The 25,679-nt window shown below is 35.2% G+C and overlaps 2 protein-coding genes across 2 annotated transcripts in view; one reads left to right on the forward strand and one right to left on the reverse strand.

The window, feature by feature from the left end:
- The first annotated feature begins 5,846 nt into the window (after nt 1-5,846).
- Nucleotides 5,847-23,284, forward strand: LOC107092037 (rho-related GTP-binding protein RhoA-D). Its single transcript, XM_015386316.1, has 5 exons — nt 5,847-5,973; nt 16,852-17,007; nt 19,544-19,664; nt 22,367-22,497; nt 22,598-23,284. Exons 2-5 carry the CDS (start codon nt 16,852-16,854, stop codon nt 22,769-22,771), a joined length of 582 nt encoding a protein of 193 aa, XP_015241802.1. The 5' UTR covers nt 5,847-5,973; the 3' UTR covers nt 22,772-23,284.
- Nucleotides 23,285-25,148: 1,864 nt separating this feature from the next.
- Nucleotides 25,149-25,679, reverse strand: part of LOC107091542 (putative helicase mov-10-B.1) — a 21,001-nt gene continuing 20,470 nt past the window's right edge. The window contains exon 22 of the mRNA XM_015385529.1: nt 25,149-25,170. Within this exon, the coding sequence (XP_015241015.1) occupies nt 25,149-25,170 (22 nt within the window). The remainder of the gene's footprint in view (nt 25,171-25,679) is intronic.

The raw sequence follows: 25,679 nt of genomic DNA on the forward strand, positions 1-25,679 counted from the left end.
GTCTAAATATTGCCTGCACTTGGTTGCGTACAATTTTATGTGTATAGCACTGAACTTACTTGAAGAAAGAAAACTGAAGGTTGTATTTTCTGTCCTGCACTTCGTTGTGTATATTATTCTAAGTTAATTTTTATTTAAACTTGTCATTACATTACTTGAATACATCTATTTTTACAGTAATTTTCATACATAAGCACAAGACATTTCAGATACTTTAAGACTTCACCTGAAGTAACATTTTAGTATCATATTTTTGAGAGGTACCTATACTTTTACTTTACTCTGAGATTTCAGTACTTTATACAACACTAACGACTAGACCACCCTTCACAAACGGAAAGTTGTTCTGAATGCTTCTGAATACGAACTGTTTCTGGATTTTCTCCACTCGACGGAACCAACCATATTGACATTGTAGATAAAGTTGCCGACTTCTGCGGAGCCATCGTCTGCTCCTCCATGTGCTGTGACTGTGGGACAGCTGGGCGGTCTAGCCCAGTCTGCTTTCAAAGAGGAAGTTCCAATAGAAGTGGCACAACATGAAAAAGAGTGGAAACTTGATCACAAATTTAAGAGATGTATGGAGGTTTCAGGCCATTAATTGTTGCGTAAGCAACCTTTTTAAATGACATCCCTGTTCTTTATGTCTTTAGCTTAAGATTCCTATGACACTATCACTATTTCAGGAAATCTTTGACTCAACAAATTATTTTTTAACAGTGTCGTGTCTGGCAATAAGAATATTATAATAAAATGTATATGTATGATAATATAATAATTATATAACAGTATATAATAATTAATATATTTATAATAATATATATAAATGAATTTGACTCAACAAATTAATTATTTGTTGCTAATTTTGAGGATTTATCTTTGTGTAGTCGGCCACAGCTTAGTTTAAAAAAATTATGGCTGCAATCTTTCACTTCAAGTTTTTGTAATGTAATGTTTTTTTTTTTGTTTGTTTTTTTATCAAAGTTAATGAGATTTTATTAGACTAATACAACTTGGATAATTCTGATGAGATCAGATCAGATTACATTGCAATGTAGAAACATTGCTCTCCTCTAGGATGTCGACTAACATGTTAGGTGTAATTTGAATGCACCATCACTAAGTGTCAGCATTTCCTCACATTTCAGCTGTGTAGTAGATGTAAGGGTGAGCTGAGGACATGAAATAAACTCTGAAGTAAACCTCTTCCTGGACATGAAGAATGACTCAGCGGTCTGCATAAACCTGGAGCCAGTTCTCTTGTTCTCTGTGTTCACTGATCCATACAAGGCCAGAATCGAAAAAATATCATAAATGTCAAGTACGCTTGTATTGATATTTTCATCTGACCTAAAGGATAACGTAGCGCATGGGCACAGAATTACAACAAAGTGAGCTTTGATAAAAACTTTCAGTCATCGTACAGCTTCTGTTATAGAAGCTGTATGATGTATAGTTCTAACTATGTTGTATAGTTATTTCATTATGCATCACTGGTTATATATTTTGTTTTAATAAATGTCTCAATTCAGATTTTTTTTTTTATGAATTAAAAAACCAATACAGCTAGTGAAAAGTATGTCTTAGCAGATATGAATAAAATCAAGAGTTAAAGAATTCCCCTTGAGGTCCCATCACCTATCTTTTTGCTTTATTTGTAAGAACCTCATTAATTGTTGATGTCTGTAAGAGCATTGTACAATTAGGACAAAACTAGTAATTAACTAATTATTATAAACAGCTCATGCTTTTGGTTTAAATCAGACTTTCATCAATGTTTAATCATACTGCAGCATTTAATCATAGGATTTGGAGGACATTTGAACATTTCAGTGCTTATTTAGATCAAGCTCAGTTACAATAGTTATATAAAAGGCTGGATAACTTCTTATTGTCTGTGATTAGGAGAAAAGACATTAATTGCCATCTTTTTGACAATAACATCCAAAATAATAGACTTTCTAGACAGTCGTTTAATATTTAGAAAGATCCTGTCAGGTTGATCTGTTCCAATTCTTAATAAAAAGGACATTACAACTATTCCATGGCTTTTAGTGTGCCTAAGCTACTTTTCAAACTCCTTGTTGGTAGCTACAGATCGCTTCTCATAGTAGGATGGGTTGGATTGTTATTCTAGTTAAAAAAAACAAAACCAGCCCAGATGAGTATTGTGTTTGCATAGAATGTGGGATTGCAGTAATTGAATCACTTAAAGCAAACAACAATCCACTTTCACAACATGCTTTCTAAAGGATTGCTGTGGAGTCAGTCTTTTTGTTTACATGATAAGACTGGAAAGGGCCTTGAGATTATATCTGTTATGAATGTTTAAAACAACTAAAATGAAATGAGATTCTTTATTTGTATTTGACATGAAGCTAAAATATGACAGAGATAAGTTAGAATACAGACAAGAAATGTTTAGCATTTAGTTTAAACTTCCAAGCAAAGAAAATATGTTTCGTTTCTGGCCAATACTAAATACATATTTTAATATAAAGTAAGACTGTTTCAAGCATATTATGCAAAGCTTAGTGATTCATTTAAATTGTCTGTTTTAAAATAATAAACCAGTGAAGTAAAGGAGAGCTGCTGAGATTTAGGTAAAAGCACAGTGAGTCTTTTTTTGTTGTTTTGTTTTTCCAAATTGCTGGTTGTTCATTTAATCTATGGTCTTAACGTTTCCCACCTACAAATTCTTTGCACTGATATTTCTAAAAATAATTCAGATCCCCTCTTTTTTAAAAGATAAATCTTTTATTTGCCGCTCTCTTTTATGCTGTGATCTTTCCATGCCGCTTCTAACCAGACAGTAAGTAACAGAAATTATTAGGGCAAGATGTCTGTGAAAATCATCTGTTCCTCATAAAATAACATAAATAGTGGGACATTAAGGAAGGTTATTAAGTTGATTATGTTCAATTATATGTGTGACCTCAACCTTTCCAAAAAAATGTATGCTTAGAACTGCATATATATGTATATGTTTTAGACATGGCACAAAGACCATCGTTTTGCTGTTTTAACAATTCAGCCTAATAACACTGCCATACTATTAGCTAACCGCTATGAGACTTTGTGTTTTCTCCCTACCTGATAGTTTTTTTTCTCTTTTTTTTCTCTCCAGCTTTCTTATTATTAAATTACCACTTAAAACATGCTTTTTTGGTTCGGGTGAAAATGATCTGTTTTACTCTTTCAGAGGACATTTCAAACAAAACATTTTTGTTTTTTTGTTGTTGAATTAAATATAAAACATTTGGAAAAAGACTTTGTTATTTTTCATTGAAAATCAAGAAGGTATAGTCTATAGAATTGTCTGTGATTTCTTTACATAATGTGTTAATTTAATCTAAAAAAGGAGGGAAGTAGGTAAAAAGGATAACAGAAAATACCCAAACATTTGTTGTTAGTTAGTTTCTTTAGGATTAGAAGAACCAATTTGGAAAATCCTCTATATAGAAAAAATTGAATGGTTGTAGTAATTTGTATTCAAACAGGGTTTATGCATAAAACATACATTTTGGGATAAAAAAAACAGAGTGCTTAAAATGGCTTAACAGCAACAGAACCTGTTGAGCGGAAGGAGAACTACGATTTTATCACTCAGCAACTGAGTCAAAAAATGTTTTCCCTCTGATAACCATTATGTTTAGATTTACTGTATCATTGGATTTAATTAAATATTTTTTTAAATCATCATGGTATTTCAAAGAGTTAAATCTACCACTGGCTCAACAATTATAATAGAAAAAAAACATCCAGGGTCTTTGAAAGTGAAACATGCTTTCACTATTACAGATCCTTCACCATATTTGAATATAAGCAATTATCTTAGTTACTCACTATTTTATTCAGGTCAATCCAACACTTTGCAATCTAATCATCATCTGAGTAAACACTCCAGTCCAGTTAATCACAAAGTATGTAATTGAACAAACTCTATTAATAAAGACTTGTGACAGTTGGGCAGAAATTTTTTTTGTGGTTAACTAGTGGTTTGAGAGCAGGGCATTTACATCCTGGAGCACTAGTTCAAAACCAAGACTGTAACTCTTGGTGTCAGAGCAAGACACTTATCCCCAGATTGCTCCTAATGTGCTACAACTGTTTTTTTTTTTTTTTTTTACAATCATAGAATCTATTGTTGTTTTTTTTATTCATTCATTTATTTATTTTTTTACAGAGACCAAGTGACTCTAAGATACCATTCTTTTTAAAAGTGAGATAAAGTTTTCCCTCTCCTCTGTCCTTATTAACTGTCACCCTTGAACACTCTATCAGCCACTGCCTACAAGAAATAGGTCTCTCTGTAATACCATATTAAAACTCAAAATGTTAGCTTTGATTAATGTGGTTTGTTTTTCTGTTTCCGTTTAGCATGTAAATAGTCTATCCTTTTTTTGTTTGCTGTTGCTCAAATAGAATAGAATAGAATAGAATAGAATAGAATAGAGTAGATTAGATTAGAAAATCCCTTTATTATCCCACAATGGGGACATTCTGGTGTTTATAGCAGCAAGATTATAAAAAAAAATTGTATTGGCAATTGGACCTTAGAAGAGTGTATAAAGATAAAATAATAGTGAAGAGTTAAAAAACATATATACTGTACTGTAAAGTTTTTTAACAATATAAAAATATATGCATATTTTGTATCTGTTTTTAAATACCACACAGCTGCACATTTCCTTAGTCTAAGGAAATAACTTTATTTTTTTTTTTTCATCTTTTTTTCATATGTTGTAAATGTGCATTACTTAACATGTTTTTTTCAAACTCTAATTCAGTCTCAAACTCTTACAAAAATTTGCTTACATAAATCAGAAGGCCTAGTACAAGGTAATACACAGAAAAGCATTAATCCCTTGTGGTACCCCCCTTGAAAGGCGCTTTGTTTTAGGTAACCACATAATGCTTGTATTACTATTTAAACTGTAAAGGACAATTCAGTTTACTAGTAAAGCATCAGGATGAAAAAAAATCCCCAGATTTAACATGATGGGAAAAATTTTCATCCGAATCTTACAAGGCTGTTTTGATACCAATGCTCCAAGGCTTCTTGTAGAATAACATTTCTTTTCCCCTGACTTTCAAAACTTCCTGTCTTGACTTTAGAAGAACCAAGTTTTGATATAGAATTGCCTGCGGTGAACCAGTGTGGTCTAATAATGTCCCTACTGTTAGTGGAAATGTTCCGCTAACCCTGTAGGCTACAACAGTGTAGGGTGGGGGGGTGGGCTGAACTTGCGACCTTACTGGGAGAATGGCATGTTAAAAAGCTCAAATCCCTGTTGTGTGGTTTCCTGTTGCTCTGTGGGAGAAAAGCACTTGGGTCAAAGTATATTTCCTTACGCAAGAAACCATCAAACAACTACAATAATGATAATTATAATAATAATGTTTTTAATGAGGCGACAAAAATGTTACATGGAATTGAAAGTCCATTTTAAATAGGAAACAATGATTAAAATACACCATCTCGTAAATAAATGATGTCATTGTAGTTTAACCGTAAAGAGGAGGAGACATTTAACTGTTGAAATGTTTTGACCAATGGAAAGCAGGCGCTTAAATATGAAAGGATCAAGACTGGTGCTATGTTTGTTTGCACTTCGAAAATTTCAGCATTCTATTTGAAGGGGACGGTACGTTGTTCGATTTGTTAGATATTGAGAGTCGCAAAATTACTATTTTTGGTCGTTGCAGAAGGATTTAATAAATACACCCTTATAAAAATTGTTGCATTTGTCTCATAAACGGATTGTGTTAGTTTGGATATTTGTTGTTTGTTTTATCGTTCCTCAACGAGGGCAGTTAATTTCCGAGCGCTCTTCAAATGCAGCATGATGGGAGGTTTCAAATATATCAGGCGGACCAGTCCCTCTGATTAGCTTCGTGGATATTAGAACGGCACTCAAACGGGGAAACACGGAGCTTCTTGGTTAGCTGAAGGCACAATCTTTGGGAGAGGTGAGGTGTAAACGTCCATTTTTAATACTTTATACAGCCGATGTATTAAAAAGGGGCGTAAGGAGTCGTTAATGTCAGTTTGACGGCTCGGGGAAAGTATCGGTTCCACCCGCTCCAGTGAACACGTTAATGAGTCGAAATACCAGCGGCAGCTTGGCGAGTTGAAACCTGTGACTTGGGTGGAAGTTTTCCTCATAGTTTCAGAGGTTTGGTCGACAGCAAATACAGATAATAAAAGAGAGAGAGGGGGGCACACCTGTTTGCCAGGGTAATGGAAAACCATTTTATACGTATTCCTGGTTTCTTACATAGCTTTGCTCGGTTTCTACTTATATTCTTCACTTCATTGCGTAATGTAATTAACTGGAGAAAGTTCAGCTGTGTGCGTGTGGGGGGCCATGTTTAGTTCTGTGCAAAAAGTACACTTAACTTTATTTTCGGTTTCTTATTGAAAACCTGTTTGGCGAGCAGGGATTTGGGAACTGTGGTGTTTTTTTATTTCTTCAGTAACGCAATAATTCCTGGAAAGCAGAAATATATCGAAACAAAGCACAAAATGTTCGACTTTTTTTTTTTTTTTTTCTTATTTGGTTATGTGGTCAAAGTCTGTCCTTTTGTTCTGTTGTAGATAAGGGATAAAACATTAGTGTGTCCCGAGGAAATTCCTTTCTCTGAGTCACCACACCCTTGTTATGCTGCTGGGCTCCAGTAGCGCAAACCCTCCTCTCTCACAGCAGCTTGTTCCCTTGTCTTGGCATGTTCTCCATAACAAATCTGTCCTCCTGGTGTTTGTCGTGAACCGCAGTCAAACCTGCAGGACTGCTGATGTGCTTCTACTGGATTTTAATCCCCTGTTGTTTCCCATGCTGCTTGACAGGAATACTTTGGGTTTTATTCTACCTACTGCTTCCGGCTTTTTCTCCAATTCTGATTTTGATGTTTGCCAGGTGTTCTATCTATGACATTTTAATTGCCAGTGCTGGGCAGAGGCAACATTTAACCAATCACAGACTTCCTGTTGTGATCAAACAGGATTATAATTCCCATTCTAGAGAAAACCAAGTAATACATGTGTGGTGTAAATTTAAGCAGGGTTATATATATGAGCTTGTATGCAACTTTTTAGTGATGATATGCTGTGAAATATTATGGGTTGGCATGTTTTTTAATTTTTTTATTGATCAGGCCAAACAGAGGCGTAGCCAGAAAACCAATGTACACTGAGAGGTGGCCGAAAACTGATAGACACCAGAACCTCAGGGTCAATCTAAACTGGAACGAGCACAACATCCATATTTTCTAAATATGACTAACTATACTTTCCTTCAGCCTTTGCTAACAAATAGACACATATTTAAACATCCCTTCTGTCGAAATAAAAGGTTTAGTGGACAAAATTTCTGGGGCGAACACCTTTTTCATTGTCATTACTTGGCAACTATTATCAAAAGTTGTTCTGCATAAAATTAATATTTACATGGACTAATATCTACATTAAGTTATTATTAAAGTAGTTATCTATGATTTCACTGAAGACTCCTAGATGACTTGCAGAGATGCAGAATTTTCGCTTTACCCCATAGAACATAAAAAATTAGTTCTGAAGAGAGCATGAATTCTGTATATATCAACTTAAATGTTAGTATTTTGATGTGTATAATTAACCACATTGTTTTAGTTTTCAAGTAATTGCTAATAAATGAAAAATTAAAATGTTTAAGTTTGAACATTCCCCTTGAGAGTATTACTGCTGTCACTGTCTGTATTTAGCAGAGGGAAAAATGGTGGGGGTAGCCAATGATTGGCTAAGGGTGGCCATGGCCACCTCTGGCCCCCATCTAGCTCTGCCCCTGAGGCCAAATAACATCACCCAGTTGCAATGGAGTGTTTTTTCGGGCAGTATTGCACTAAAAAAATTTTTGAAGAAGCACAAAGAAAACAGTCTGTCAGGAGTTTTGTTACTTATTTGGTGTTTAGATGTAGCTGTGTCTCCTCATTACTTTATGTAGCCCCACAAGACTCTTTATACTAGTTTGCGCATAGAATCAAGCTTTCATTTTTATTTTTCCGCTTTTACTCAAATCCATTGCTCATACGTCACATCCTCTCCTGCTGCTTTTGGTCCACTGTTCCAGCAGGCATTAACAGTTAGGCCTGTCACTATAAACAAGGGTTCCCACATTACTAAAATTTCAAACTTGATATCAATACCCTGCAAAGTATTTTATACTTCATACAACTTTTTCTACCATTGGAATAGAAAGAATGCCAAATAACTAATGGCATAAAAATCTATTTAGCAAGATGAAAAGCTCACTCTTTTTTTTAATCCAAACACATGTTTTCTCAACAGAATCACAGATTCTATTGGTTCAATAAGTATGCCAGTAAATGCAAAATAAGTAACCGTACTATAGCACAATCAGTCAATATTTTAAGATTGTTTGAGGTAGTCTTTTAATGTAAAAAAAATTATAGAAATCTAAAACAATAGCAAAAGCATGAAAATACTAGATGGATTTAGTATCGATACCCTGCCAAATTAGTACTATGTTCTAAAACACAACATGAGTATCAATACTTTTCAGAGTATAGATACTTTTGACAACACCACAATAGATTATTGATTCACATGTTTAAAAATAACCATTATGTATATTTAAATAAGCTCAATTAATATGAGCTAAGATATGGAAAACTGCAATGGGATTGGTGTCAAAGCTTCTGTGAGGAAACACTTTGGATTCAAACTAAATGACAACACTGTTATTGCAATTATTTCTTGGACAATCTATCATCTGGCAAATGCTTTTATTGTGGCAGAATTATTCAATGTCGGGCTACAATTTCATTCACATCATCACGAATCTCATCACAATATTTCAACTGACATGTTAACATGACATTTTTGATTTAGATTGGCTGCTTTTGTTCCAATTACTTGTGGTTTTGTGAACTTTGGCTACTGACATGATCTCCTCCAGACAGTGGCCCTGTTAATTGTTCCTATGGTTACTTTTGAAGGCACTGTAACATGTAAACAAAACATGTAAATAATTGTATGCTACTAAGGATACGTGATACTGGAATTTTGGCCGATATTTTGCAACTCAACTGGAAGATAACAATGTATTTTTTTTCCCCCCCTCCCTAGACCTACTGGCAGACACTATGCGGTTTTCTTCCTATTGGTGTAGTCATTGCAACTAGCAGTTTTGGTTTTCCACTCTGGAATGTAAAAAAAGATAAACGCCACCAAAGTTTTTTAGCAACAGACTCGTGCGTCTGTTTAGTTAAAGTAATCTGCTGGCGCAAGCATAGTCCTAACTCTTTTGTCACAAAAAGAGGGCCTTATATGTCAGTAAATTATATTGGTAGAGTAGCTTATGACAGATATTTAGTCTTAAAGCCAATATCGGCCAATGGCAATAATATTCCAATAATATTAGGTATTCACACATGCTATCACTATTGCTTGCAATGCATATGGCTTTGCAAGTTTAAATGGTCCTTTTTTAAACACAATTTTTTAAATAAGCGAATATTTACTCTGCTGGAGAAAGAAAATATAAGGCTTCATTTGCATGCACTTCAACATTAATCATTTAAAACACTTTAGAGGAATAAAAACACTCAGTATTTTCACAAGGTATTGTGGAGGATTTTCGCATTTTTTATTTTTTTTTATAAGACCCGCCCTCTCTACTTAAAAAAGAAATGCACATGCAAAACCTTTCTTTTCTTCTCATACATTTTTTAGACACTTTTTCTCTTACGACCCTCTGCCATTTTCAAAGACCCGCAGTGAGAAAGGTGAGCTTCAAAGACTGTCTGAAGCCGTAGCTCACCATACGTATATGCCTGAAACTGCACGTGCGCAGAAAAAGATAGCTAACGGGACGAGTACGTAGGACGGCCTTACGTAAACATATTGCCAGAATGATTAAAAATTAAGAGGACCACTTATTTAGATGATCCACCAGGAAATAAAAAATCGTCCTCTATACCTTAAGTGTTGCACGACTAATTCTTCTTCTTTTTTTTTTTTTTTGTCATTTTATTTTCTTAATAGACTAAAGGTTCTATATATTTACGAAATTAGCAAATCGGTCTATTTACTGTAAAAATGATCTGTAAATCCAAAATAAATTATTTATCCAAGCTTGAATTATTTTTTTTTATCTTAAAGAAGAAAATAAACTGCATTCAGTGCCCTGAATATTTAGGTTCATCATTTTTCATAATTTTTTGTTTATTTATAACAAGAAGAACAGGAAGTGCCTTACTTCTTGTATTATTAAGCAAAGTCTAACAAGTGGCTTTGCCCAAGTCTGCTTTTCAGCAAGTCATTAAATGCTTGTTGCTCTATTTAACAAAGTCAAAGCAAGTCAAAAGGTCCACCTTTAAATTTATATTTTAAGATTTTTTTATTTTTTTTATTTGTATCTTATTTTCTGAAAGGCTGTATATATGTGGAAGGGGAATGTTTAATATGCTGATAAACCTTATTTATGCAACTCTTGGATTATTTATTTTTTTTTTTTTAGGGTTGTAGTTGTCCTTAAGCTGCAGTTTGGACATTTCTACTCAAGTGGGTCAAATTATTTTACTTTTTTATTTATGGGAACTTAGAACCTACAGAGTTTGTGTTATTAGACAGTGGTTGAGAATCTCTTATCTTTAAATAGAGATGCAGCAGGATTGAACTGCATTTAAAATGAGATAATTATACCTTTCATGAATTTTTAACTTTCAGTTTAAGGCTATGTTTATTTGTTTAACCTCATTACAAACTGGTTTTGTATGACCTCTTAATACCTAGCACAGCACTCAGTGTAAAGCTTTCGTAAACTATTTTTGGATCGAAGATGCATCTGACATTTTAAGGAGAAGCAGTTTGACTTGGCAGCTTGTTTCTTTTGTATCATACATACCAACCAGCATTTTTTATGATCAGGAGCTAAAGAAATGCATTGAAATTTCTCAGTTCAAAGCAACAAGCAGAGATTTACCAAGTCATGCACTGACAGAAGAGTGATTGTTCACTCTGGGTTTTTTTCCATCCTGTATTTCTGTCACAGTCTGTGGAGAGCTGCAAGTCTGCACACTTTTAAGGTATTGATGTTTATCAAACCAGGTGTTGGAAAAACGATTTACGTCGGTATCTTGTCCTAGATTTACGTGGGTAGCTTTCAGACCAGATTTCCAAGGAGACATGTTTTTTTGTTTTGTTTTTTAGGAACCGGTGCATTTCAAGAATTTTTTTTTTTTACTGTGAAAATAAGGAAGTCTTCGGAAAACAAAATAAAAACAAAACAGCTCAACTTTTTAAGAACTGCAGTTAAGCTCATGAAGGGTTCCTTTAATTTTTGGCTTCACTCTGGAATTGGGACACAGTGAATCTGCTGAGACTGCTTGCAGATGTGGACTTTCATTTGTACTGTAATTTTATTTTTTATAATGAGAGATAGAAGTACCCAAAGATACACAACCTTTCCCCCCAGATGTTGACGTCATGGAGCAAATGGTAAAGAACAGGGAGCCATATAGTCGGCTACTTCAACTCCTCTAACTAAAGCTTGTTTGTCTGCCTATTCACATTATCTCAGTTGACAACAAGTTGACCAACTCCCTTATATATTTTCCTCTCATGCTATGCACATGTAACCACTTCTTTTATACGCATAACGTATATGTTTATGCAAGGAATATTGGACACATTTGTATTGTATTTTTCATGTTACTTTTATTTTGCAGCTGGTCTGTTTTTACTTTTGACCACCTTCCATCTGTCATTCCCTCTAAATCTGTGACTTTCCAATTTTTTTTTTAAACCAAACCAGAAGTCATGGGCAGCTGGGGGGATACTTCTGTGTGATATTTTTCGCTTTTTCTGTGTACTTTGAGCTGAGCTGTGTGCTCTGTGATGAATTGAGCAGAGAGGAGTCTCAGTGGCTCTGTCCTATTTTGGGCTCCAGCTTGGTTCTCCGACTTCAGCCTCCATGGCCTGGATCTTGAGCAGGTTGAGGTGACCTAGAATTGGATTCATCCTTGAAATGTGACTTTGTTTGAGTTATATTACCAAAGCAATAGTATACTTTTTGATAAAAGAAAAGATTAAATTGATCTTTATTTTTTTCTGTTTTGTCTTTTATGTTGTTGCTCATTTATCCTGAACAGCTCTTAATTTAAACAAAAAATCTGTCAAATCCAGGGTTAAACACTTATTTTGGCAGTAGATTATGGAAAAGGCTTCTAAAGTCAATAAAATTAACTGTCTGCAAACACAAAAATGTAAACTGGCCTTTATGTAACAATTAATCCTTCTGTTGTTGCCTAACATACAGCATTGTTTTTCCAAAACGTCATCACAGATCCTGAGCAGCTGATTACCAATGAGACCCAATTCCTGTTTTGAAAGCTAATGCAATTGTAGTTTTTGTCATTAAGAATTTGTTCGAACTTAATACTTAACAACTTAAAGTCTTTTATAAGTAACTTATAAAAGTTTAAATCTCAATAGTGTCCCTAATGCAAGATTTTTCATTCTCATTCTGGATAGTTATAAGGAAAAAAGTAAAAACATTTGTGTTCAAAGAGTATATATTATCGCCTCATTGCCCAACTTTAGTTTGTCACAGCTCTACTTGTGAAGCTTTTGTTTGATTGGATTTTCTTTCCCATAGTATGACTGACAGATTTTTCCACATTAATGGGATAAGGACACATTAAAGGAGAAACATGTTCTTATGACCATGAAAAGGTTAGGAGTTGTTGTTTGAATCCTTGTTGCCGATGTATTTTGTTTTTTTTAGAGACTGTCTAAGCTATATTTGTCTTGACATTGGATCAGATACTGTTTTGTCTAGGTAGTTTCTTATCTCTAGCAGGCACAAGGCGTGGTGCAACCTGGATGATCCAGTAAGCAGGGATTGCTCTGTAATTTTTACAGATTCTCACTGGAGTAAATATGGATTCTTTCTATATCGTGCAATCTTTTAAAACTTCAAACAAGCTGGCCATCTATTTCCACACTTATTCTGTGGAAGCTGTTTTTCTTACAAGATAAAAAACTATATGGTTGTTATTAGGGCTGCAGCTAATGACTATTTTGCTAATCGATTAATCTGTCAATTCTTGTTTTGATTAATAATCAGATGGCAAAAGGTTCCTTAAAGAAGATTTTACACAGAATTTAAACCACATAAAGCTGAGACCTTACCCTTTGACATCCTTTGGATTGAGCATATTAATGGACAAAAAAAGTTGTTCATTTTGAATACAAAATGTTTGCATATTTTGTACATTTACAACTTTTAGAGTCTATATTCAAGTTAAAGATTTTGTAAATTAGTTTACAATTATTTTAATTGATTTAATCTGATTGTTTCAGCCCTAGCTATTATACAAAAGTGGAATGTTATTATATGGTGAGCATTACGAGAAGTGAGATAAAGATAGTCTCTAAAGACTTTTTTTTTCATGGTTGGTGTGACTGGTTTTAAGTTCCTGGTCTACAGGTTGGTTTGGAGTTCAAAAGAAAAGGAAGTATTTCTCTGTTTTATGGTTGTCTATCCCTAGATGTTTTGTGCTATTTTTGACCCTTGTTCCCTCGGGTGAGCAACCCTAGCTAATGTGTTACTACCCGAGGCAGTTCACAACCTTCCCTTATGGAGAAAGACATTTACTGGGAAAGTTGACTTTGAGCTTTGTTCCCTTTTTATTCCACATACCACTGCTATTTAAAGCAGGATTTTTAATTTTGAATGAGTGAACATGTAGTATTTTATGGTTCTAAGCCTTTATTCAGGTAGTTTAAGTAGTATAAACAAGTTTTTAGTTTATGCAAGTATAAGCAAGTATGCAAGTATAAACTTGCATGCTGTGGCTCAGTTTTTAGAACATGTCTTTGTTTAATTTGAGTCGGTCAATACTGCTATCAACTTAGCCGTGGTTTCATCTGGCATCTGCATACAGACTCAAGCTTTTTTTTTTTTTTTTGCTTGTTTTTTTTGTGTTACTTGGAGTTAAATTTTATTAAAAACATGAAATGGTTGTTGATTTTTATAAATATTCCCGACACATTACGATCAATTACAATGACTTGGTTTTTGACTTGAAAATAAATTTCCCAGTATACTTACAGCTGTAATTTATTAATTTCTAAACAAATATAGCCTTTTAAAGGAGATATTACATCTCTTGATTAAAAATACTGGTTCATTGTTTATTATGAATAAACCTAAGAACTTTTAAGTTTTTCAAGAGACATTTGGTTAAATGGTGTAAAGGACATATGGAAATCATGATATTATTGTGCCATATTACTGTGCCAATTATTCCACATTATGCCACATGATATTTCATATCATTAAGCATTGGGGATGACATGGTGGTTCTGAATCAAACATCCAAGATGACTTATCAACTATTTGGGAAAAGAAAATATCTAAAATGCAGTCTATTGGTCATTTTTGGTCCCCAGAATGTTTTTTGTGAGCGTGCAAACAGAAAGTAGAGCTGGCCTTGTTTATCAGCTTGTTGAGCTTTTTTAAGTAATTTACTCTGATGCTGTTACCCCAGCTGATGATGGAGGAAGAGATCTGATTGTTGACAGCAGACTTATAGAGATGTGCAGGATCTTGCTGCAAACATTGAAGGACTCTAGCCTGCTCCTTACCTTCTATTTGACAGCTGCACAGTTGTGTCTCCAGTGAAGTTTATTGTCCAGGTGACAAAGAGATACTTATACTCCTCCAACACTTCCACTTCTTCTCCCACAATACTAATAGGATTCAACTTGTTGCTGCAGAAACTACATTCTGGATCAAATGATTGATTCCACATCATGCCACAAAGCAATTCACCAGCTCTTTGTACTCAGCTTCTTGTCCATCTTTGATACACCCAATGATTGCAGAGTCATCAAGTATTTCTGCAGATGACCTGTTTCTCTCTCTTGTACTGAAAGTCAGAGGTGTACAGAGTAAAAAGTAGTGCTGACATTACTATCCCCTGTGATGCTTTGGGGCAGTAAATTATTTGATTAAACAGTTGACCATTCAGTCTCTCAAACCTATTCTGTTTGTCAGATACATTTTTGACCCTAGGAATGAATTGTTTATATATACAGAAATTTGGATTTCTGACTTTCTCACTGATCAGAAATGATAGTCACATGCTTATTGTTTTTCCCAACAAATAGATCTGAAGAGTAAGTGGTATACATGCATACAAGCTAGAAGTCAGCTCCTTTTATTATAACCTATAAGTCCCATAACAATGTACTTCGCTAGACAGCATAAAAACAATGAAGCATTGGAGCCACATATGTATTTGCTTGTTGGAAAAGGAAATAATTAAAATAAAAACACAATTCTGGCAGTGTACTTTCTGGGCAAAATTTGCCCAGCTGTAGTTAGAATACACCTGACTGACAATGCGTCTTGTGGGAAAGCTGTGCTCTAAGTGTACCATCACTTCCAGGACTCCTTGTCCAGGAAATATGGAAACACTTATACTGAAACATTTTCTGGGGTAAAAAAGGCTGATTATCCCTAATAAGTGCTTTGTTGTGCCACTGTCACAGTGGGAAGCCTGCTGCAACAGCTGTTATAGCAGCATTTTGCAGACCATTACTCACTATATGAGAATAGCCTAATTTTCTTTTTGATGCATTTGGTGTTGGCTGCTGCCGGGGGGGGTGGCACTGTCACTATGATGTATGGAGCAGCAGCAGCTGGCTATCACAGAGCACAGGTGGCTCTCTCCAGAGTACCTGACAGTAGACCAGCCTCATTTAATGTTAAGATAGAAAAAGCTAACTTAATATTGAGCTAGGTCCTGAATATAAGTTGTTTCTTTATATCCTTCTAATGTAAATAGACAGAAAAAAGAGGACATTTGTTGAGGGTCCCTTACATAATTTATTTTAGCAGCTTGATGTATGATCTCAGTTTAAATCAAAACCTCAAAGATGGATAAAAAAAAATGAAAAATAGTGAAACTTTTTTTCCAATTTCATATTAACTATGTTTTTATTTAGTGACATAATGCACAGGTCTCTTTACATACACCCCTAGAATAACTGCTTTAAACTTAAAACACTGAATAATTGCATGGTTAGAGGTCTGTGTTTGTCTCCCCTAGATTAGAGATGCAACTTCATAAAAATGATATGTATTGATTACTGTTTTGTAAAATTGGGTGAAAATATATGTTAAATGTAGAAATCCTCCTATAGGCTGTGGGAAACAAAGGGTTGCTCATTCTGCTGCCTTGTGACACTAATGAAGACAATGTCTTCAGAAAGTTTAACTTTGAATTACTTTGAAAGGTTATTTTTGGTTGGTTGACACAAAGGTTCGAAGGTGCTATATGAAAGTGAAGAATGCTTAGGTGTTTTTGAAACTCGCAGATGCTAGTTGGGAGTATTAATTCTTCTGACAACCTTAATAGTCGACTATCATGATTTCTCTGGCAAGATGCGTTGATACCACATTCACACATATTTGATAGATCTAGTTATATTTTGTAGGAAGGGAAATGTGATTGATAATAATTGGTCAGACACAATCCGTGCAAACGGTAAATCCCTATATAAAGTAGACTGTAAAGATGGAGCACTATGTAGAGCCCGGGGGCTTCCACAAACAGTCTTCTCCATCCCATAGACTGCACTCGGCCTAGGGAAAGGAAGAGGGTGCGGCTCTATAACAGACTTGGGTCATCTCCCCCCACCTCCCTTTTTTTCCTCTGTTCCCACACCATTTATGGTCTCATTCCTTCTCCTTCGTCACTTGTTTAAATTCAGTATCTCTAAAGTTTATACTGGGTCAAGCCTTAACCTATATCCTAATCTTGATTTGTTGTTTTTAGATGGCTGCAATCAGAAAGAAGCTGGTGATAGTCGGAGATGGTGCATGTGGGAAGACTTGCCTGCTCATCGTCTTCAGTAAGGATCAGTTCCCAGAGGTCTACGTCCCCACTGTATTTGAGAACTACATTGCTGACATTGAAGTTGATGGCAAACAGGTAATCATAATTTTAACATTTCACAATGGACAGTCTGTACATTTATAGTATATTCATATACATTCACCTTCAGTTTAATAAAATCTAAGCATGATTTGGTACCTAAATCATTTGGTACCAGGGAAGTAAAATAAGTTAATATTTGTACTAGTGACATGATTCATATTTTTTGGACTGCAGAAAGAGGACTGTTCTGATTAAGAAGTAAATGGGGATTTAATTTTTTCTTTCACTTCTGCTATAATAGGATATTCAGAACAGGCCATTTGTGCAGCACTCTTGACCTTGTTTGTTATGAACCAGCTGCCAATTTTGAATAAGGAATATAAATGTGCAGTTGAGCTAACCCTTTGGGGCCTTTCATTGTTTAAAAGGTAGACTTCTACAGCAAACAACAGGAAGTGGATCTGTGCCAACTTCCTGCTAGGGTTCAATTCCCACCAACAACCCCCTCACCCGCCCTTTGTAGATCATGACTAATTTCCTTTTCTTGTCCTGCAAAATCTGCAGTCAGCTTTTTTTTTTTTCTCATCTGATGTAAAGTTGAATTTACTTCACATGGAGAACTGTGTAAAAATAAAACATTTAGGCCATTCTTAAAAAAAAATTTTTCAAGTAATTTCATAAATGTTTCAAAATGAGGTTCACTTGGTAAGTGGTTAAAATAATTGGTAATCTGAAAAAAAAAATGTTACGTCTGTTCATTCGAAATGGCATAACTTCTTTTAGAAACACTTGATTGGTTTTGTAACGGACTCTACTAGTAGCTTGTTCCTAAGCTCTCTAGATGAAGCCCTCCTCTCTTTTTGACGCTTCCTGTAATCCCACACAGATCAGAGCCCTGTGGGAGCTTTACCATCACTTCCAGGACTTCCTTGTTCTTTTTTGTTCTAACATTGTGACTACGACTGGCTGTATGTTAATGGTCATTGTCCTACTGCAGAATATATTTTGGAACGCTTATAATCTGTCCTCGCTGATCATGATATTGGAAAGTTTGTGTTAGGGTTATGTTGAAATAGTTTTGATTGCACTTTTTCCTCCTCTGTTCCTTTTCAAGACTTTCAGTAGTTCAACTGCTTTGAGGTTATCATGGACATTTTCTGCTGAGAGAATCCATCCAGCAAGATGAAAACAACTTTGCCAAGCACAGTGTCAGCCCCTCAGACCTTTAAACTTTTGGCTAATATTTTTTATTTTTTAATGCAGTCAATCCCAATAATACTGTGAAGAGTTACACTGTGAAAAATACCTATTTAAATGGTCATCTCTTTTTTTTCTTTTGAATGGTTAAACATTTGCTTTTATGTCTGTGTAGTTCTCACTGTCCAACTGCATCAAAATAAAAGTAACCCCAGGCTTACAAGGATCCTCCCTCATGCTTAACCACTGCCTGCACTCATTATTGTGACACCCCTTAAGCGAATTTGCCATCTGCTACATCGAATAGTCAAAATTTAATCTCATCAGTGCTCGATTCCTGCTGACATTTTCCTTCAGCCCAACTTCTGAATCCTCTTGTTGATTTACTTGGTTTCCTCGTCAGAGAGGAGGCATCTTCCATTGATACCACATCTTGTCAGGCTTCTCTGGATAGTAGATCAGTGTACCTAGGTGCGTCTTGCTGGTTTCCTCCACTTGTCCACCAATGACGCTACTGTACATCGTGCAGGAAATGAGCGTAATGTGTTAGACAACGCAACCTGGTGCAACAGATGACAAACTATGACCCTCATTGTCTTCCGTTCCTGCCAGGCTCTGTTGTCTGCTCTAAAATCTCTGGCAGAGACCTTGCTGATGCAATAACTACATTGTCTTGTTCTGTCCCCAGTCACACCATGGTGACCTCATTTAGTTTAAAGCCTTTTATAAAATTGTTTATTTTGCTTTAACCATTTCAATCCAGGTTATACTAATACCTCCACTACTTTTGGTAAACTGATAGTTTGTAAGTTGAATGGTTTGGCCAAATGGAGTGAAAAGTCCAGATAACCTGCTAAGGTACTGCAGTTGCTCTAAGGTACAGTGGCTCTAGTTTGTATGTAGCATTCAGTTTCTTTAGGACTGGTTTTAGATGCTACTTAAATGTATTTAATCAAAATAGCAGAATTCTGATTTTTTATTTTAATTTTTTTTTTTTTTTTATTATTAATATTTTTTTTTTTTTGTAAAGGATGAAGTTGAGTTTTAGAGTCTTGAAGTCATACAAATTTTGCATGCACTGACAGTTTGGGGCTACAGTGTACTAAAAGTGGTAGCTCATCTGCTGAGCTTTCAAAAATGAATTCTTTAGGTTTATTTTATCAGGAGCAGGTCAGGCTCTCTGGGACTGCCACCACTTTGATTAACAGCCTTAGGCATGTGGGAACTTCCTCTATGACTGAAAAAAAGCTTTATAGAGCTGCTAGCAGAGAAATGTACCTTTTTACTTGCCAGCAGTGTTTTAGCTCTTGAAATGCTGTTCGCTCTTTCTTATGCTCCTACTTAACACTCAAGTTTTGATGTCTTTTTTTTATCCTGTCTGTTTCACACACAGGTGGAATTGGCTCTGTGGGATACTGCTGGCCAGGAGGATTATGACAGACTGCGCCCTCTCTCCTATCCTGATACAGATGTTATACTTATGTGCTTCTCCATAGACAGCCCTGACAGTTTAGGTGAGACTCATAGTGACCGTCCCATGCACAAAATATTGGACGATTGGGAACACTGTCCTTGCTACATAGGTCACCATTATAGGAATAAAGTTTGGTTTAAATTTGTGTATTAATATTTTGGCAGCACACACTTTTTTTTTTCATTCACAGTAAAACTTAATAAATGAAAATATTAATAATAATATTTTCATTTTTGCTGTTCGTGTAGCTTTAATACCCCTCTGACTTTTTACAAATATGATTTTAGAAACAACCACAAACTTCAGTCCAGTTGTTTCTTTGGATCAACACTAAATAGTGATTCATTTTAAACTGGAAGAATTATCCAAAAATAATCTAAACATTCAGACCATTTGATTCCAAACAAACATCCAGAGATATAATGGTTCAGGTTTAATCTAGTCTTAGAATTACTTAGACCTGAGTTTTATTCAGAGTTGGTGGCAAAACCAGATGAATGTTCTGGTTATCTGCATCCAATCACCCTTAGTTCTACATATTTACCAGGGAACAACGTTAAAAAATATCCAGAGGAGTATTTCTTAAAAATTGCTCAAAAAGTCGGACTTTGCCGATCTATTCTGACTCAACTTAAGCAAAACATATTAAGCTAAATTTCTTTCCAAAAAGACGACTCAGGACTTACTCAAGACGCGTTCAATTAATCAGTATTAGCATGCATAAAAGCAGATGGTGTAGTAGATCAGAGTTCATGGTGAAATCATAGGAAAATATGAATTTGTTCCGTATTTCATTGGTAGAAACCTATCAGGAGTAGGAAAAAAAGGGAGACACTTTCCATCACTAACACCAGTGAAGTGGGATGGCAGGCTACTGCTTATTGAATAAATGCAGAAATCTTCACTTTTTTTTGCTTTTCTTTTCCTTCTTAATACAGATAATTATCCAGGTTAAATGGAACATTTAACCTTTGTGAAATTCAGCAACATTCTGATTAGGGCTGCAACTAATGATCATCTTGCTAATGGATTAACCTGTCTATTTTTTTTCGATTAATAATCAGATACCAAAGGTTCCTTGAAGATTTTTAATAGAATTAGACCAAGCAAATCTAAAAGTTTTGATGGGTTCTGGAAAGAGCATATTGAAGGATGAAAAAAATGATTATTTGTTTTTTAAATCTTTAATGAAATCTTTTAATATATTTTTGTTTAATTTTGGTATAATTATTGCTCTAAGTTGGTCACTATGTCAGTTAAAGCCACGTTTTAGTTTCTACTCCAGTTAATTAATTGGTTAATAAATTAGTTGACTGTTATTTCAACTGATTGTTACGCTCATAATTTTATGTGTTGGCCTATAGTGTTATGAAAATGTAAATGGATTTAGTGAAATACTAGTCAAATGCTACTTTTTCCATCTTAGTGTAGTTTTAGTCTCGAGGTTTAAGTCGTAGTTGAGTCCCTTAATCTGCTTTTAAAGATTTCATCAGATTTTAGTTACACTTCTTGCTAAGACAAAAAAGACAAAATATTTCTATCCCTGAAATCGACATTCTTTTTGCCCACAATAAAATCTTTCTGTAGTAACGCAAGTGGCGAGATACAAACTATATAATAGGTGAAAACGGAGTAAGAAAACCTAATTCAAAATTATTGATCATCCTCTATTTTGACAAAGCAAGAAAACTTTTCAGGCACTTTATATATGGGCCTGATTTTCATAAGACTTAATTCCAGTCAATTGCAGCCGCCAAAAAAATGAGATACCACAAAGATTTTGGGCGTAGTTCCCTGATTTCTGCACTACTGTCTCTGTGTCTGGGGAGCAGTTGGGGCATGATGTGACTGAAGGAAAACTGAGGTGCAATTAAGGCAATCAGGTAAATTAAGCCTTAAATAAATAAGTAAATTAAGCCGAAGCTAGCAATATTTATGAACCCTAAATGACAAAAAAATTATCCAGACTTGGCCGACCAAACCTGGATTACAAACAAAGCCAGTTTTATGAAACACTGTTCTGCTCTAGATGTCCAAAGCTGATGAAGAAATGCCTCAGATTACAGTCACTGCAATCAGGATTTTACAAAACAAGATTCTATAAAAATTTCCCCAACAGTACAATAATCCACTGCTTTGTGTTGGTGTGACACAGATATAGCTCTCAGTTGAATGTATTGAAGCTTTCTTTGCTTTTACTAAATGCTAAAATGTTGAAAACTCTAAAGGTACTAATACTTTTACAAAGTGCCGTATTTCTTGCTATTCCTTCCTGTATGCTAAAATGAAGAAATTACTTTACCCCACCCTTTCATAAGGTCTCCTATTCTCTCTCACTTTAGCTAAATATGACCTGCAGGTTATATACATGGTAGAGAAAGTGTTTAATGAACATGAAGCTCATTTATTAACCTGTAATAGAATAGATGTAGTTTTTTCTGTTGTTTGGAACATCAAAATAAGCACACCAAAAATATAATGGGGAGAAAAAACATGCTGAAAAATTAAAAAGCTTTTTAAAATCAAAATTGTTTTTTTCACACTGATTTAAAATGGATAATGCCTGGCTTGGCATAATGACATATCCTTCCAAACAAGGGCAGCATATCAGCCAGGGGTCAGTGGCTTCTTAATGATTGTCGTTACAGTCATAAGATAAACTCCTCCCCTTGTCCTTGTAGGGAGAAAAGAATGGCATGCACTTTGCTGGGAATTTATACTCATGCATCAGAATTCTTTCAGAGAACATTCCAGAGAAATGGACCCCTGAAGTAAAACACTTCTGTCCCAACGTCCCCATTATCCTGGTGGGAAACAAGAAGGACCTCAGAAATGATGAACACACACGCAGGGAGTTGACCAAAATGAAGCAGGTTTGTTTATATTTGATATATAAGATGTTAATCATAATTGTCCCAGCTTTCAAGTGTGTTTTTTTTAACCCTGCCTTTACATGACCCATCCCCTCCCCAGGAGCCTGTAAAGTCTGAGGAGGGCAGAGACATGGCCAACCGCATCAGTGCCTTTGGCTACCTGGAGTGCTCAGCCAAGACCAAGGACGGTGTGCGGGACGTGTTTGAGATGGCTACCAGAGCAGCCCTGCAGGTCCGCAAGCGCCACAAGAGGGGTGGCTGCCAGTTACTGTGAGGGGTCTGGATCTGGAGGACTCTCCCAGACACGCAGAACAAACTTAGATTCCTTAAATCAGTGGCTTCCATAGACTTGTACTTAACTCCACAGATGCAGGCAAGACTGCCACACTTGTTTAAAAGCAAAACAAATCAGCTATTTTTAAACGTTTCCTTTCCAACTTGGTTGTTGCTCCTATCATATTGTTTTCAGTAACCAGCACACCAGACTGCTTGTGTGGAGGATTGGACCCTTTTCTTCTATATGAATGTATGTTCGTATTTAAATGTGCATGTTCTTTAAAAATGCCAAGCCCTCTCCTTTTGTGTCATGATTCTGTGTTTACAGAGAGCGTTCCCTGACTGCTTCTCTTTCAGCCGCGAACGGCTGTTGTTTCAGATTTGCTGCCTTCTGCTTCTGCTAAAACTTCCATCATGTATCACTTGGTTTCTTTTTATACACAAGATTCTGTGATGGCTCTTTGTGTTGTACCACTATTCATTTTGTACACTAAAATTGTATTTCACCAAGCGCTTTGTCAGCTGAGCTATTTTTCACATTTCTTCTGTGAGTAATTTTAGAGCCTCTTCACACTTCATTAAGCATACATGCAGTTAACTGAAAGCGCAGAGAGAATTTTGACTGTGTAGTGAGCTGGTTATGGCGACGGCTTAAACTGGTACTGGAGACAGTATTCAATTGTTAAGGACAGTACTAGAAGTTGCTCCACTGGTTTTGAGGGATGTGAACAATGCTTATCAGGCCAGCCTTCTCTATTTTTGGTATGTTACATGTCCAACATATAGTTGGTACACATCACTGTGGTGTGCTTACTGAATATGAATGCACTTTTTTCACAGCCGTGTCTATATTCACGTCTTTTTGGCTTAGCGTGTAAATTCTATTGGCTGTGTTTTGTACAGAAAACACTGGTAATATAAGTAGGTGTTTTTAAGAAGAGAGATGGTCTGCCTCACTAAATTATGAGGCCTTGTTTGTTGCTTAATTAAATCACAATATGCAAGGTTTATATAGAGAGATGGATAGATATATAGATTTTTTTTTTAAACAAGTTGGCTTAAAAAATCTGAATCTGAGTTTAAAATAACTAGGATCAAATCTTTATGTTCTCAGTTGAAATCGAAGCTCAGCCTGAATTTGTTTAATTGGGTCAGGCATAAAGGTAGTTACTACAAATGTATGGTACAAAGCTAACATTGCAGGTTTTCATGTCACATTGCAATATATTTTACCCTACAAACTAAATAATCTCTTTTTTCAACATGGTGTTGATACCATCATGCTGTGGGTATGTCTTTTCCTCATCAGTGACAGGAAAACAGGGTGAAGCTAAATGCAGGGCAGAGGTCCATTTCATAAAGCAGGTTTTGCAAACCGATTCAGATCCTCATCTCTGAAATGATCTAGCCTAAGATTGGAAACTCTTGAGTCTTTGGTTTCATAACAGCCGATAGTTTAATTCTGAGTGGGTTCACGCGGAGTAGAGCAAGTGCGTAACAACTATGAAAAGCCATTTTAAATTAAGCTCTGAAATGCAGCATTACAAAAAAATATCTAAGAATGTATTTAAAAGAGAGCAAAGGTGCTACAGCTGCAAAAGAGGGAGCTTTAATGACACATCATGAGAACAGGCAAGAGGAAGTACATTACACACAATTGGAACTAGAGATTTTAATAACTACGGTAATTAGAAAAAAAATAGTGTTTTTAAAAGCTTTATAGCTGCAACGGAGAGGGAGAGCGCAGAAGAAGATTGCTGCTTGAGTTGATGCATAAGTTCATATGAATTCTGGTATGGCAGGTCATATTTACATTCATTAAAAGCACTGCTCTGTTTTACTGTTTGTAGATCACACAAATGGGATTCTTTCTGGTCAAAATCACATTCCTAGACAAAACTTTTAATAGATTTCCTAAAAAAAAAAAAAAAATTATGCTTAATAATAAATTTTGATATACCTAAAAATGTGTACAACTTTTAAGTGGCTGTTGTTTGATATTTATCAGCTTAAATTAATATGTATTTCTCAAATTTCTTCAAAGGTGAAATAATTCAAATTATGACCAGGAACATGGACATCTAAAATTCAATTTTTAACATCTAAAATATTTATTTTAGAGATAAATGTAATTTTGTTTAAAATGTTCAGTTAGAACTGGAAAAAAAAATATTTTAGATATAAGAAATGCATATTCAGACAAAATGATACATATGAAAACGGCCTGCTACAGCCAAAATAACATAACCGGGAAAAAAAATTTGTTTGAATGTTAGTGGATCCAAATATTCTATTTAGGTGAAGTTTAATGTTTTTTCTTTTCAACATTGTCATATGAAACTGCTCCGCTACAATTAGATTCATCACCTCATCTCTCAGAAATGTAGTTCAGCCCAACTGCAGTCAACCAGGAGATCAGGATTTTACAATACTATGGACTGGTCCTTATGGGAAATTTGGTCTTCCTTAAGACAAGAAAACACAGCTTTTGTCCATTAGGGGGAGCCAGAATCACCCAAAACAAAGTTCTTCAGAACTGTTGTAAATGCTGTGTCTGTCTGTGTAGTTCTTTTCTATAAATCTGTTAACAAACCCACTGATATATAGTTCAGTTTTGTTTAAAATCTGTGTAATGCTGCAAATGTGAGGACAGATTGTCATGGAAGGATGTGATGAATTGTGAGGTGAAACTGTAGCTCTCATAAAGATGACTTTCTGAATTTGAAAGGACATTTATACGCTGTCTAAAAATCCTCTCCCCATAAAAATTTTTTACTGCAAACTAATGCCACTCATTCTTAAATTAGATCCTCATCCAACAGACATGCTGTGTGTTTTTTAACACCTGGTGATTAGTCAAATGTACCGTGTGAATGATTTTCAGTTTCTTGTTCACACCAAACTAC

Source organism: Cyprinodon variegatus, unplaced genomic scaffold, assembly GCF_000732505.1.
Source record: "Cyprinodon variegatus isolate N-32 unplaced genomic scaffold, C_variegatus-1.0 Scaffold16, whole genome shotgun sequence".
In the NCBI taxonomy this organism is placed as follows: domain Eukaryota; kingdom Metazoa; phylum Chordata; class Actinopteri; order Cyprinodontiformes; family Cyprinodontidae; genus Cyprinodon; species Cyprinodon variegatus.